This window comes from Thunnus albacares, chromosome 5, assembly GCF_914725855.1.
Source record: "Thunnus albacares chromosome 5, fThuAlb1.1, whole genome shotgun sequence".
NCBI lineage: Eukaryota > Metazoa > Chordata > Actinopteri > Scombriformes > Scombridae > Thunnus > Thunnus albacares.
The window spans coordinates 16,832,010-16,845,592 of NC_058110.1; the positions used below are offsets into that span (position 1 = coordinate 16,832,010).

At 37.4% G+C, this 13,583-nt stretch overlaps 1 protein-coding gene across 4 annotated transcripts; it reads left to right on the plus strand.

Moving 5' to 3' along the window:
• Nucleotides 1-530: 530 nt before the first annotated feature.
• On the plus strand, nucleotides 531-12,425 carry LOC122983106 (trophinin associated protein). Of its 4 annotated transcripts, XM_044352860.1 has the most exons (16): nucleotides 531-724; nucleotides 1,189-1,296; nucleotides 1,652-1,889; nucleotides 1,981-2,449; nucleotides 2,739-2,800; nucleotides 2,925-2,976; nucleotides 3,703-3,854; nucleotides 4,066-4,117; nucleotides 4,782-4,936; nucleotides 5,053-5,107; nucleotides 5,209-5,291; nucleotides 5,393-5,464; nucleotides 6,327-6,434; nucleotides 6,531-6,822; nucleotides 6,928-7,130; nucleotides 11,690-12,425. In XM_044352860.1, exons 2-16 carry the CDS (start codon nucleotides 1,235-1,237, stop codon nucleotides 11,756-11,758), a joined length of 2,124 nt encoding a protein of 707 aa, XP_044208795.1. In that variant the 5' UTR covers nucleotides 531-724; nucleotides 1,189-1,234; the 3' UTR covers nucleotides 11,759-12,425. The 4 variants fall into 4 exon arrangements, with proteins under 4 accessions (XP_044208795.1, XP_044208799.1, XP_044208796.1 ...); XM_044352864.1 differs by lacking the exons at nucleotides 4,066-4,117; nucleotides 4,782-4,936; XM_044352861.1 differs by lacking the exons at nucleotides 3,703-3,854; nucleotides 4,066-4,117.
• The last annotated feature ends 1,158 nt before the right edge of the window (nucleotides 12,426-13,583 follow it).

The following is a 13,583-nucleotide window of genomic DNA, read 5'->3' on the forward strand; positions in this document are numbered from 1 at the left end:
GATTCTATGAATATGCAAATATACTTCATTTCAAAAGTTTAACTGCTGGACACAAGATGTCACCATAAAGTTTGTTCTCAGTGTTTGTGCTCTGGAGGATTCAAGTTTCCACATCACACTTTTATAACTTATATATTTGACCACAACCGCCTTCAAACAATTTGTGCTCGTAGGCTTACGCCTAAAAATCTGATTTTCAGTGAGCACAGAGAAACTTTTCACTTTCAGCGGATGAATGTGAAAACAGCCTTCTAGTGTCAAACATAAGGAACAAGAAACAAGGAAGGAAGCACATTTCATTTGTTTGAAATGTGCTATATAGATAAAGTTTGATTGATTGATTGATTATTTCAGTCTCTACTTGCCGGAGGGGGATGCCGCACACAGTCACGTGGTAAAACAACTTTCGCGTCGTTACCATGGAGCTGTTTATTAAAATCCGTCGCTCATTGGTCAACGATATTGTCATGACCAAAGTGTGCGCAGTCATTGGCTGATACGGCTTCCTGTTGTGACCAATGGCGAAGCGCGCTTTTTTTAACTGCTGCGAGTGCAGGAAGTTGACTGTCCACTGCAGTGTTTGAAGGGACATAATAAGGGAACTTTAAATTTGCACAAAACGCCCGGAAACCAAAAAAACATTTGGAATAAACCGTATGAGAAAGACTTCAGACTTTATTGGATGCTCGGAAGAAAGTACCAGAGGCCCTTTTCTGTTTTGAAAGTATGTAAAATGTGTAATAAACGTCTCTATGTGCGTAACGTTACGTAGCATGTGCTAACTTTAAATTGAGCCTTTCTGCTCAGATTAAAGCTAACTTCTCTTAGTAATGTTTGACAGTCAACACGTTGGTTTGAGCTGCTCAAGAATGTGCTCTATTGATTAGGCTAATAAATGTAATTATTTATCGCGTTGTTAGTTGTTTTTTTTTTTTTTACAGTGCCATTAATGCTGACATTTGGCTGCACAAAGCTAACGTCAGCTTAATTGACTTGCTTGTTTTTGTTTTTTAACTTTCGAGCAATTGCTAAAGTTTTGGACGCAGTTAGTCTGATGTTATTGTTCCTGCTTGTGCATGTTGAATGTATTGTGTCTGTCTTTATACCCCTCTTGTGATTAGCCTGTAACTTTTAGTTTTTCATGCTTGGTTGCTGACATGTAATTTGTGCCATTTGTTGCTCCTCTAGTTGTTCTTCACATCTTCATCACCTTCTCCCTCCCCTTGTCATCATTATGGACTCCTCTCCTGTCCTGCGTCAGCAAAGTCACAACAAAATCCGCAGTGACTTTCAGAGGTAAGACAGTTTATGAAGAACCAGACATACTTTTTACTTTCTGCTTGCCTTTAGGGCTGCCTGTGTATTGAACCTTAGTACTTTGTTGATATGGACAGAAATGTTTATGTAGTACCTTGAATTTCCTGTTAGATTGGTAATCTTGTTGACTTCCTTTCTGACAAAAAGTTCCTGATTTAGATTTTTAAAAAAATAGTTTAGTTCACTGAGGGAAAGGTCTCATGCAGCTGCTTGTGTTGTTAAAACATCTTGTTGCAGAAGTTCAGGTGTCAGCACCTGTATCGGAAACATTTAAACCAAAACTTTACTCTAGTTGCATCTATGATTTTTCACCTGACTGGTTTTCTCTACACAGAATGAAGAATGAACATAACAAAATGCCAGCAGACCCAAAACCTTTCAAACATGTGTCTGCCACACACCTTCCCAACAAAGATATTGAGAACCAAGATCCAGGAAGCTCAGAAGTAGGTAAGAGGGCACCTGTGCGACCGGGTGTAAGCAGGCTTCCGGTGCTAGCAAAATCCCTTCGTCTTCAGACTCCTTCCGACTTCACTCAGTCCCACTGCGGGTGGGAGGACAAACCCTTGGCTGTGAGTGTCTCCTTCCCATCCTGTCGATTTACATGTTTTGTATTTAATCTGATGACTCCTGTGTCCTTAACACTTTATCATTTTACAACAGGGGAAAGCTAAGAAGAAAAAGACATGCACCAGGCCTGTACCTTTCAACATGACTCAGCCCAAGAGCTCAAGAATGCACACTGAAACTGCACAGCCTCAAACGGCTTCACAGTCAAGGCTTGGCACTCATGCTGTCCAAGCTGAAAACAATGCATGCAATGCTCGTCTAAAAACCCAAAACATTAATGCAAAACCCTCTAAACATCCAGCTCTTTTAAACAACAAGGGGGGCTCAACTAAAGGGGCAGGAAAGTTTCATGGAAAGGCGACAGAAAAACCCCACCTGTCAGGACAGTCTGGGCCTTCCAACACATGTAAGACTAATAACACTTTGCATCAGAACAGTGCTGCTCCGTCTACGCAGGCTGCTGTTAGTGCAGAGACCTGTTTGGATAATTTGAACCTGCTCAGTCTCAAAGATCCATCCAAGACATCCCATGTTAGCCAGAACATTTCAAAAGGTCCATCTGGTAAGTTAACTTGTTGTTTTGTCATAACACAGAATACTTCCATTAGTGTACAATATCCCTTTTACCTTGCAGAGTGGGTTTTAACTTATTTGTTTTCATAGTTTTTTACCTACACTACCTGGACTTTATCCATTCTTAAAACTGTAACAACAACACAATTGTAACTTATTATGAACTATATAGCTAGTATTATTAGGATTTTCATGATTTTCTTCGTTGACTACATTGCTCATGTATTTGCTGATGTAAATAGTAGACCACAGTGTTTCTGATTTCTTATGTATTTCAGACAAAGGGGAGAAATTCCAGCCTGACCATGCTGCTCTGCTCAGTGTCCTCCAGAATGAAGGAGTAAGTGCCACAGACCTGGGATCTGCAACTTCACTGTCCATAATAATACAATAGTCATTAGCTGCATTTTTCCTATAGATGTTGAGATTATTTTAATAAACATCTGTTTGTAATCTTTTCGCAGCCCCAGCGTGTGTCTGCCATGAAGAGTTGTCAGAAGGCTGAACCCACTACAGGTGAGCATAACATAACATAACATGCAACGTGTGTGGTTAAATATACGGTGTGTGTTCAGAGAAGATATACAAGTTGTTTTTAAACTCATTCACAATGATTGGGTGCATTGTTATTACACCAAATAAGGATATATTTAATGTCTTCACAGACACAGACAAAGAAATGTGCAGTAAGCGACGTTACTAACGTTTTGGGGTCAATCAGACCACAAAGAGGTTCAACCCTGTTAGACCTCTCATGAACAAATTCCAATAACAGCAATCTAAACAGACTTTGGGATTTGGGAGGGGCGTTGCTGTGTAAAAAGTATTGTCAACACCAAATACAGAACATGGTAAAAATCCATCATATGTAATCATGTTTTACAGAAGCGGACTACTGAAACATGTTGTCAGTTCAAAGTTGTTTTTATGAGCAATTCTCGTAAAATTAGGAAAGTTCATCAAGTGTCAAGCTGATCAAACAAGTATGTTTTTGAGCTGTTAAAGATGGCAGCACATCAGGGTTAAATACAGACGCCCATCACAAGTCAAAAGATCCCCAAGTGAATGTTTTAAGACATCTTATTTAGTTTTACCACCAATGAAAGAACCTAAAGTAATCGTTTTTATGAATGATGTGAATTTATTAAATGTGGTTTTAGTAAAACTGAAAAGTATTATTAATTTGTTGTACACTGTTAACAATCAGTGTGATGTAAATGAATTGGCCTTTTCATGTCACAGCTGTTTCAGGATCAGTGAAGTCGGTGCAGTTCTCTCCAGACCCCGCCGCACTGAGAAGTATCCTCCTGAACGAGGGGGTGAAGGCTGCAGGGCCGGTGGGTGCTACACCCAGAAACTCAGTCTGTCCTGGCAGAGGGACTTCAATCTACACAGTATGTTCATGTTGAATTTATCACCATTTATTTAAAACATTGAAATTCTAGTCTGACCTTGCTGCTCTGCTCAGTGTCCAGAATGAGGAATCTGCAACAGCACAGTCCAAACCTTATAAATATCTGTTGAGTTGGTGTGATAATAGTCGTTTTTTTTTCCTATAGATGTTGAGATTAATTTAATAAACATCTGTTTATTATCTTTTCGCAGCCCCAGCGAGTGTCTGTCATGAAGAGTCGTCAGAAAGCTGAACTCACTACAGGCGAGTATTATCTAACATGCAACGTGTGTGGTTAAATATACAGTGTGTGATCACAGTAGATGTACAAGTTGTTTTTCTTCTAACCTGAAACATGATATGTCGAGAAATACTGAAGTTTTGAACCTTCACTTTGCCACAAATTGGGCATGAACATTTGATAAAAGTGACAAAATACAGAAATGACCATAAAGCTTTGTTATTACACCAGATAAGGATGTAACGTCTTGTCATTCACAGACAAAGAAATGTGTAGTGATGTTTGAGTGACATTTTGGGGTCAGTCAGACCACAAAGAGGTTTAACCCTGTTAGACCTCTTATGAACAAACTACTATAACATTCCAGTTACAGTGATACAAACAGACTTTGGGATTTGAACGGGCGTTTTCCATTGTTGGCCCTAAACGGTTTGCCTCTCTTTATTACATCCTCTCCCTCAACTGATATTTTGAAAACCCGTCTTAAGACCCTAGTCATCATGAAAACATGAATGGTCACATTCTGGTTTTATTATTTATTTATTTATTTCTCTATTAATTATTTGTTCTCTGTGCATGCAGTTGTGTTTTTAGGATTTAAATCCCATTTTTATTTATTTTATTCTACACTTCTATTAATTTTCCCCTTGATCCTCATAACTATGTCTGTGATTTCTTTGTGCACAGGTGTTTCAGGACCAGTGAGGTCGGTTCAGTTCTCTCCAGACCCCGCCGCACTGAGAAGTATCCTCCTGAACGAGGGGGTGAAGGCTGGAGGGCCCGTGGGTGCTACACCCCGAAACTCAGTCTGTCCTTCAGGCAGAGGGACTTCAATCTACACAGTATGTTCATGTTGAATTTATTCTCATGTGTACTCTGCTTCTTTCTAGTTTAATATGTTTTCGTCAGCTTATTATATTTTTTTGAATCAAAAACACAGTTTTGTTGACTGTTTCAGGCCCAGAGGGTGCCAGTTAGAAAAAATGGTGCGGAGGCAACCAGAGGACCAGTTGGTAAGATGTGACATCATTGTTCTTGTTATCTCAGTGAACCTTAATGCATCCTTATCTCCTCGTCCTTTTACTGCAATGTAACGCAGCTGTTTTATTCTCAGCGGTAGCACTCAAAGACACTCCGTCAAAGAAATGGACACCACAGAGAGTCCGCGACACCAAGCATCAGCCCATGTCTTCCATGGTCAGTATAGACAATATGAGCTGTATGTTCACATTCTGCCTGTTTGCCACGGTGTGTTGTCTCGCTGTCATGTCTTCATCTCATGATGCTGCTGTTTTTAGAAATGGAATCTGACGACGCCGTACACTCCCGGGCTGAGACGCTGCAACACCAACCTTCAGCCGCGCCAAGAGGTGAGAGCAGGAAGTCTTGTCCATTTCATAAGATGTGTAGAGAGATTTTACACAAATCTGTTCCAAAGAGCTTTACAAAAACACTGTAGAGAAACATAATCACTATGTGCAACATTCAGGTGATAGTTGTTCCAGAGAGTCTTAAAGGTTTTACTAAAAAGGCAACTAAAGGCAGCTACAACAAAGACTTGCCCACGTTTTGATTTTTAACTTAGATATAATAAATTGATACAACATATCAGAAATGTATAGAGGAGGCTCAATGAACTAAAGCAACATTTTAGATATTTATTTTGGATATTTTTTGGCATATCTGCTGCAGCGTTCTGTACCAACTTGATGGGAGAGAAAGGTTTGAGAAATATTTGTGTAACACGAGGAAATAAAAGCATATATACCTCTTTGTAGGTCAGAAAAATACCAAAAAGTGGTCACTGTAGCTTTAAGCAATTTCATTCTTTGTCCTTTGTCCGCCTTCTTAAGAATTACAAGATTTTGGATGTGAGATTTTACACTGGAGGATCAATGATTAAGATATCAAATAAGGACTTTTGTGCAAGACTCTAAACGTTATAACAACCTCCTGTTATCAGAGATCGTGCCAAGATTTTGGGTGCTGAAGATCAATAAACAAATGAATTTACTATTAAGGTCGGCAGTTAATGGGCTGGTTTCAAGTTTTAAAAGTTGGTGGTGATGATGTCTTTAGGAAGTGTCCTTAGTTCATATGAGGAATGTGTAACATTATGCAGGAGTTTGATCCAAAGCTATCATCACTACATCTATTTCTAGCCTTGGTTGTAATGAAGATACGGTGCTAAGTAAGAATTACAACTCATATGATTTACTTGTTTGTTTGCAGGAGGTTGTCCAGAGGTTATTTGATGATCAAGAGGACGAGCAGAGCACAAATGTGGCAGAGAAAGATCCAGGGACACGAGCAGATCAGCTCCCAGTTCAAGCCTCAACTGTAAGAAATGAAATTCACTACTTACCACCAAACAGAGATCCATATTCAGTGAATTTGTTCACATATGTTTTGTTTCCTCTCGATTCACTCCTCTAGATTAAATCCAGTTATGAAGAAAACTTAGAGACCATCAGGACCAAGAGTGAGGAGGATGAGGAGAACAAACAGATTACAGGAGGGCAGCCGTTCTTCCAAGCACCTCAAAGAGAGTCGGTCATTTTTTTCTCGACAGGCAAAACTCTGTTACGAGCTCCACGTTTTGAGAAGCAGGAGAGCTCAGCCCATGAGGAGCAACATGGTCCGGTTTCATCAGAACAGCGAAAAGTGCTTCAAGTACATGAAGGAAAATCATCAGAACCAACCTGTCAGATCAAGAGTCTGCACAGAGGTAACACTGACATCTCTTACAGTCCTCGTACTGTTGGGTCTCTCGTCAACGTTTTCCTGGATTGCAGCTGTGATCTTTTTTTAAAGTTTGTTTTTTTTATTACAGACCTCACTGTTCAGAAGACTTGTGCTCTAAGTCCTGCTGTGGCGATACTGCGCAAGCGCCTTCCTCCCCTGGAGGAGCTGCTCATGGATGAGGAGGTGGCCACCTTCACCTCAGTGTCGGGCCCGACTGCTAACGTGTTCCTCCCTACTCGGCCCCGATGTGGAAACCCGGTGGCCTCCTACCTGCACTTTGAAGAGTCAACTGTGAGTACAACGCTGAAAGTGAACATACAGAAAAGAAGAATTAATAGTTCTGTTTGTGGCATTTTGAAATTAAATTGCTGTCAGATTATAAACCACAGAAAAATCAATACCCAAAACCCAGTTTAAACACATACACACACCAGGGGAGAGGGATACAAGTTCATATCATCCATATTTGACTGTTAATTACAGCCCATCAAAAATAGGAGTATAAAAAAACAAAACAGAGGAAGAAAAAACCCTGACACCAACTCTACCATGCTTCAAAAACTGGTTGCATGAACCTGTTTTGATTATCCACATGATTTAATAATTTAAAAGTTCAACATTATATATATATATATATATATATATATATATTTCAGTCTTTGAGAACATGTTTGTTTTGTTTTTTTTGCTTGTACCGTCCCCCATCAATAAAACTGATTGAATGTGTGGTGAAGGGAGATTTAAAGAGTCCTCTGAGAAAGAGAGCCAAGTCCCTGTCAGGACAGAGGGTCTGATGGTAAAAAAGAAAAAATTATTTACTTATTTATCACAGATTGAAGACACAGAGGGGTAAAGTTTTATGTAACATGACCTTTGAATAATGAAAGTGGGGAATCACTTTGAACTGAATTTATGTGTGTCTGCTGTTTATTGAACAACTATGAATACAGGAAAGTGCAGTCCTTCATATTTTATCAGGCAGCACAGCATTGATTTTCCTCTCTCATGTCCTCTTGATACAGTTTACAGATACAGAATCTTTATCTTCATATGATGAAAAAAATTGTAGTGAGGTAGATTGTACTTTAAGCTTAATCAACCAAAGGACGTAACCTTGTTGTCTAAATAGAAGTCCGTTATGCACTTAAGCACACATGTAGCGAATGCTGTGACCCAACAGTACTGGAGTAAAGGTGTGGTATGTTTATATTGAAATACTAAGGACTTTGTCAATATGTTTTTGATAAAAAATCTTCAGTGAATCTCATAAAAATTCAGTAAGGCACAAAACTGTGACTTACTGATTTAATAGCAGATACAGGATATGTGGAAAGTAAACAGACAGTGAGGCAAGTGGTTTTATTAAGGACATAAACTCTAATTTTAGCCACTGGGGGGCAGAATTGAGTGGTTCATGGTCTGTAGAACCACATTACCAGTATACCAGTGCCTAGCATTAGCTGCCCAGTAGTAATCTTCAAATACTGGAAGACCCAGACCTCCGTCCAGACTGGGCCTGAATATAAGGGTGTTTTTAGATAATCTGTGTTTTTTTTTGTTTTTTTTTTAATAACCCCAAATAAATTCTAAAAGATCGACTCTAGCCTCTTAAAAAATCAGCCAAGATCAATACCGGCAAATTTTGAATAGAGATACCATCTTAATGGCATTTACTCAATCATAGATGGAGGCAAAATCCTCCAGTATGTTTAGGAAGTTTAGTAAGTTTAGGAATTTTTGAGATTTTAAGCCCTAAATATGTGATATAATCCTGTAAAACTGTATTTTCTCCAATAAACATAAGTTCACTTTTAGCCCAATTTATAGTGTAACCAGACATTTTACTGAATGATTTAATATATTATATATAATGATTACCCACCTCAGGATTAAGGTAACGAGTCGATAATCTGTGCACAGCGTAACAAGATATCCTGATGTAGCAGCTGGATCACCCTCGATGTGAGGATGACCTCTTATCTCAAGTGCTGAAGGTTCTAGTGCCGTAACAACGGAGACAAGTTGTCTCTCTATCTCTCACATCCCCGATACAGACTAACTGGCTCTGATGAGATATTATTTGTTATGACAGAAGATTTAGGAGAGCGATGAATCATTTCAATCGAGTCCACAAAAGTCTTCCTAAATTCAAACCTCCTCAGAATCTCAAATAAATATTTTGATAGAAAGCTTTCTGGGCGTCCAGAGTCGTGACGGCTGCTTGAGTGTTTTTAACGCAGTCAGAATACAATAAATTCAACAAGTGATGCACATTAAAAAAGGAAAACTTGTCTGGGATAAAGCCAGCTTGATCCGGGTGGATAATGGTTGCTATATGCTAATTTAATCCAGTGGCCAATACTTTTGTTAAAATTTTGTGATCAAAATTGAACAAAGATATTGGCCGATAATTAGCAGGATCCATGTGATCTTTTCCATTTTTCAATAACAGAAATACATTTGCCTTGTTAAGAAAAGGTGGAAGTGTTTGTCTTGCAATTGAATCATTAAGAAAGGTGTTAAAATCTCATGAAACGCTTGGTAGATCATTTACTTGTGGGACAAAGATAACGAACTAAAGAACTGAGAGTAATCTGTCTCTGCTGCTGTGGAAGTAGAGACGTAGAGACGAGAGTAAAATTCTTTAAAATGATTGTTAATATCTTGTTGATCTGTAAGTATTTGTTTGGTTTCGGGCTGTATTTTATAGATATGAGTCTTCATCAGCTCACCTTAAGTTGTCTTGATAGTACTTTTTGAGGTTTATCGCTCAATTCAAAATGTTTAGTCTCATCTTTAGTAAAAGACTATTTTCCGTCCAAGGACGCAGTTATATTCAGATTTTAATTTCAGAATCTTGTTATAGTATGTAGTACTAGTATATAGTCAGACTGTAGTAAAGATGTCTTATATATTTGTTCTATATAAATAATTTCTTGTTCAGTTTCTTTCAGTCTTTTAAATTTTGCTTTTTTCCTGAGGTCTCAAAAGAAATAATAAATTCTCACAATAACTTTAAGTTTTTCTCAGAGAGTCTGAAACTTCTCCGTTGTCATTCATCTCTAAAAATTCTCCTTAAAGCCTGAAGATGATAGTAGAAGGTCATTAAATCTCTGTTATATTTTGGTTTGGAAAAGCAGGACTGTAGCTGCAGAGTAACGGGACGATGATCAGAGATCAATATACTGTGATAATGTGTGAGACTGAACCTCCAGTTCTAGTATATGACTGGTGCACATGTCAGTAAAATGAATGTTCCTTTTTGTTGGGGTCATATTTCTAGATTTAATCAGATTATTTAGTGTTTGCATTAATTGTTGGAGGAGATTTAGAGGACGATCTGTCTAAAGATGAATCCAAATACCAATTAAAATCTCCACCAATAAAGATATCGGAGGATCAAAACTTTATGAAAAAATGTAGTTTCGTCAGAATTTGGGCCATATATGTTCAACATGGTGATCGGAAATTAATGAATAGAGCCGGAAATCAAAATAAATCTCCCATTAGGATCTATAATCTTGGACTTGAGTATAAATGGAATAATATTATGAAACAGGAGCACTACGGCCCTCACTCGAGATGTAAAAGGTGCGTCGTACACCTGAGAGATCCAGCTGGGTTTTAATATGTATTCAGTGGTTTTAACACTGTGAGTCTGTTGTAGAAATAAAACATCAGTGAATTCAAATAGAGAATAAAACCTTATTTCCAAGCCCCCTAACAGTCCACGAGGTTCGTGTAATTTCATCATTCAGAATCGTGGACATACTTTCAAAATAGTGAAGTAATCAATAATCCATAATATTCCTCATGTTATGCCGTCAGTCCTGGTTGTTCCAAAAGAATCAAACATTTAATACACGAATGATATGAAGTAAAACAAACTGAGGGTCCAAATGAAACAGAGAAAATAATAATAATAAAAACAAGACAAAACTGTTTTTTTTTTAAATCTGTTATTTGATATCAAATAATTTGTGACAAATTTTAGCAAATTACTGCTTCTTTTTTTTGACCATCTGTCAAAATAATCCATATCTATGTGAAGTGAAATACAACACAGCGTACATTACAAAAAAAACTAGAAATAAGAACAAATATCTGAAGCCTTGTTTGCCCTAAAAGCTGCAATTTTCATGTCACCACATGACAGAAAAGTGTTGAACATGAGTAATAACATCGTGACGATCCTCCAGTTCAACAACCAGAGGGGCTGTTAACGTTCAGTAAGATGAGGGAGGCACTAGAAGAAATGTCATGTGATCATTTAAAGCAAAAATACAAAGTATGCTTCCCAGAATGACAAACTGTTACTTTAAAGCACATTTTTGGTAAAGTTGACCAGAGATGAGCAGTAAGGATGAGGATAATATTCATAATATTCATAATATTCATAATATTCATACCACATTTCATGGTAGTTTGGCTGATAGTAGTAAAGATAAAGTGTTAAAGTGTTGAACAGACAGATTATCACCATCTTTAAACCCTGCAGCCACCGAGGGGAAGAAAACAAACGGATGTTGTGACAGTAATGACGTATCATCACAGCAGGTGTTGAACAGAGATTATGATGAATAGTTTGGCATTTTGGGAAATATGCTTACCAGCTTTCTTACTGAGATTTACATGAGAAGATTGATGTTTTTACGTCTCATAATATGATTAAATACAACACAGTGTTACAGCCCTACAAACGATCATAACAGCTGATACTATAATAATATGATGATGATGAAATCCAATACTATACATAGCACTAAAACATAGAACAGGTACGTACATATTTTCTGTTTATTTATACACTCACATTTGATATAAATGTATATTTTCCTTTTGTTTTCCAGACATTTGTTCCAATTGGCTTCGATCTCGGCTCTTCTTCTCCACACAGCTCTCCACTGCAGGAGAGATGAAATGCACTACGAGTACAGTTATTTCTTTTTAAGCTTCTGATATCTTTTTTTTAATAAAACTAATGATGTTTGTCCAACACTGTTGATGCTAGTCTTAATATAGATCCAAAGAGCACTACTGGTATCATTTTTGTTATAAACTCATCAACGTTTTTGTCTTATAGATGTTTCAGACTGACTCTCAGTAGATGCTTTCTAAAAAAATAAAGTTTTTTTCTGTTGAATAATGCAGCTTTCATACTGTGGACACCCATGTTTGTCAATAATGTAGATGAATAACTATTAGAAACAATGTTTAACATGAATAGAAAACTAAATGTGAGGAAAATGTTTTAAAAGGTCAATGAAGACTTGATCAGTGTTATAGCCATAGTATATATATAGATTAAGGTGGTTTGGATCATTTTTATCTGCGGCTGTGGCTAAAGAGGTGAAGCTGGTTGGTGATTTGATTCCCAGTTCCTCCTGTCCACGTGTCAAAGTGTCCTTGGGCCTTGAACTGCTGCCATCGGTGTGTGAATGAGAAGAAAAATTGTAGAGCTTTGATAAAAACGCTAAATAATTGCAGAACATTTATGTGTAAAGTTTGTAACTGTAGATTCAAAACGATGTTTCACGTTCTTCCTGTACAGTGTTTATAATAAATTTATATATGTTATTGTCCGACCACATGTGATTCTTCTTTCAGCTCATCAAATTGTTTAGAGGCACTACAAACATTTTACACATAACGGTCAGTTTACGCTTCATGTCTGTGAAAACAGTTGTGTGATGTTTTCTAAAGTCTGAGGAAATAACAGCTTATCTCGGTTTTGGACTCGAAGACAATTAATTTATAACAAAAAGCCTGAGTTTCAAACTGGGGGTGAGGAGATTGAAAGATGTGACCAGGCACAAAGACGTTATATTCATTACATTATTGGAAATCCAGTGTTTTCTGAAACAATTAAGTGACTAATTGTTAATCTTTATTTAAAAATACAAAATATTTTTTGGTGAGTGTTAACGTAAATTGAATAGTAAAATATTAGTCACAGCATTAGTCAGGATCTCTGAACCTCTGCTGCTTTGATTTGGAGCATTATTCTATGTCCCTTGAGTTCCCCTTTAACTTTTATCACTATAACAATGTTTTAATTGGGCTACCAGAGCGTCTTATCAGACCTTCAGGCTTTTCTTTTCGCTGAAGTCTTATGTGATGCCTTCTCCGCTTACTCTTCAGGAGTAAGACTTGGAGACGATCATCTTCATGGCATGATACAAGATATGCCATACTGCTTTACATTCCCTAGGTTGGCTTTGGGCCAGATGTAGAGTTCAAGCCTTTTTCTGGAAACATGTAACAAGCTGCGTCGTGTTCGATCATGTGACACTGTATCCTGTTCAGCGAGAAGACAGTACTGATACTACACATGTGAAATATACCCTGCTGCTGAGTCAGCTCGACTCTGAAAAAACAGTTAACATTTACACTGTTAAATGTCAAACATAACGACAAGTTCCCAAAAAACAAATCTGTTGAGTGACAAACTAAAGAACACTAAAGGTATTAAATTTACAATATGAAAGGAAGAAAAAACATTCAAATCAAGCTGTGACTGTGTTTTTATGTCACATATTAATTAATACATTTTCAAATTTGTTCATTGGCACATTGTTTGAACAGGATTCTTAATTTTAGGAGCATTTGAGTTACAGCTGTTCCCTTTAGGTCTCATTTCATGTGTAAAGGTGACAAAATCCACTAAAATGTGTTAATTTTCCTTCAAAATCCTTTTCATTATTTTGTTGTTTTTTATGTGTTAATTAGAAAATGTTGATGAGT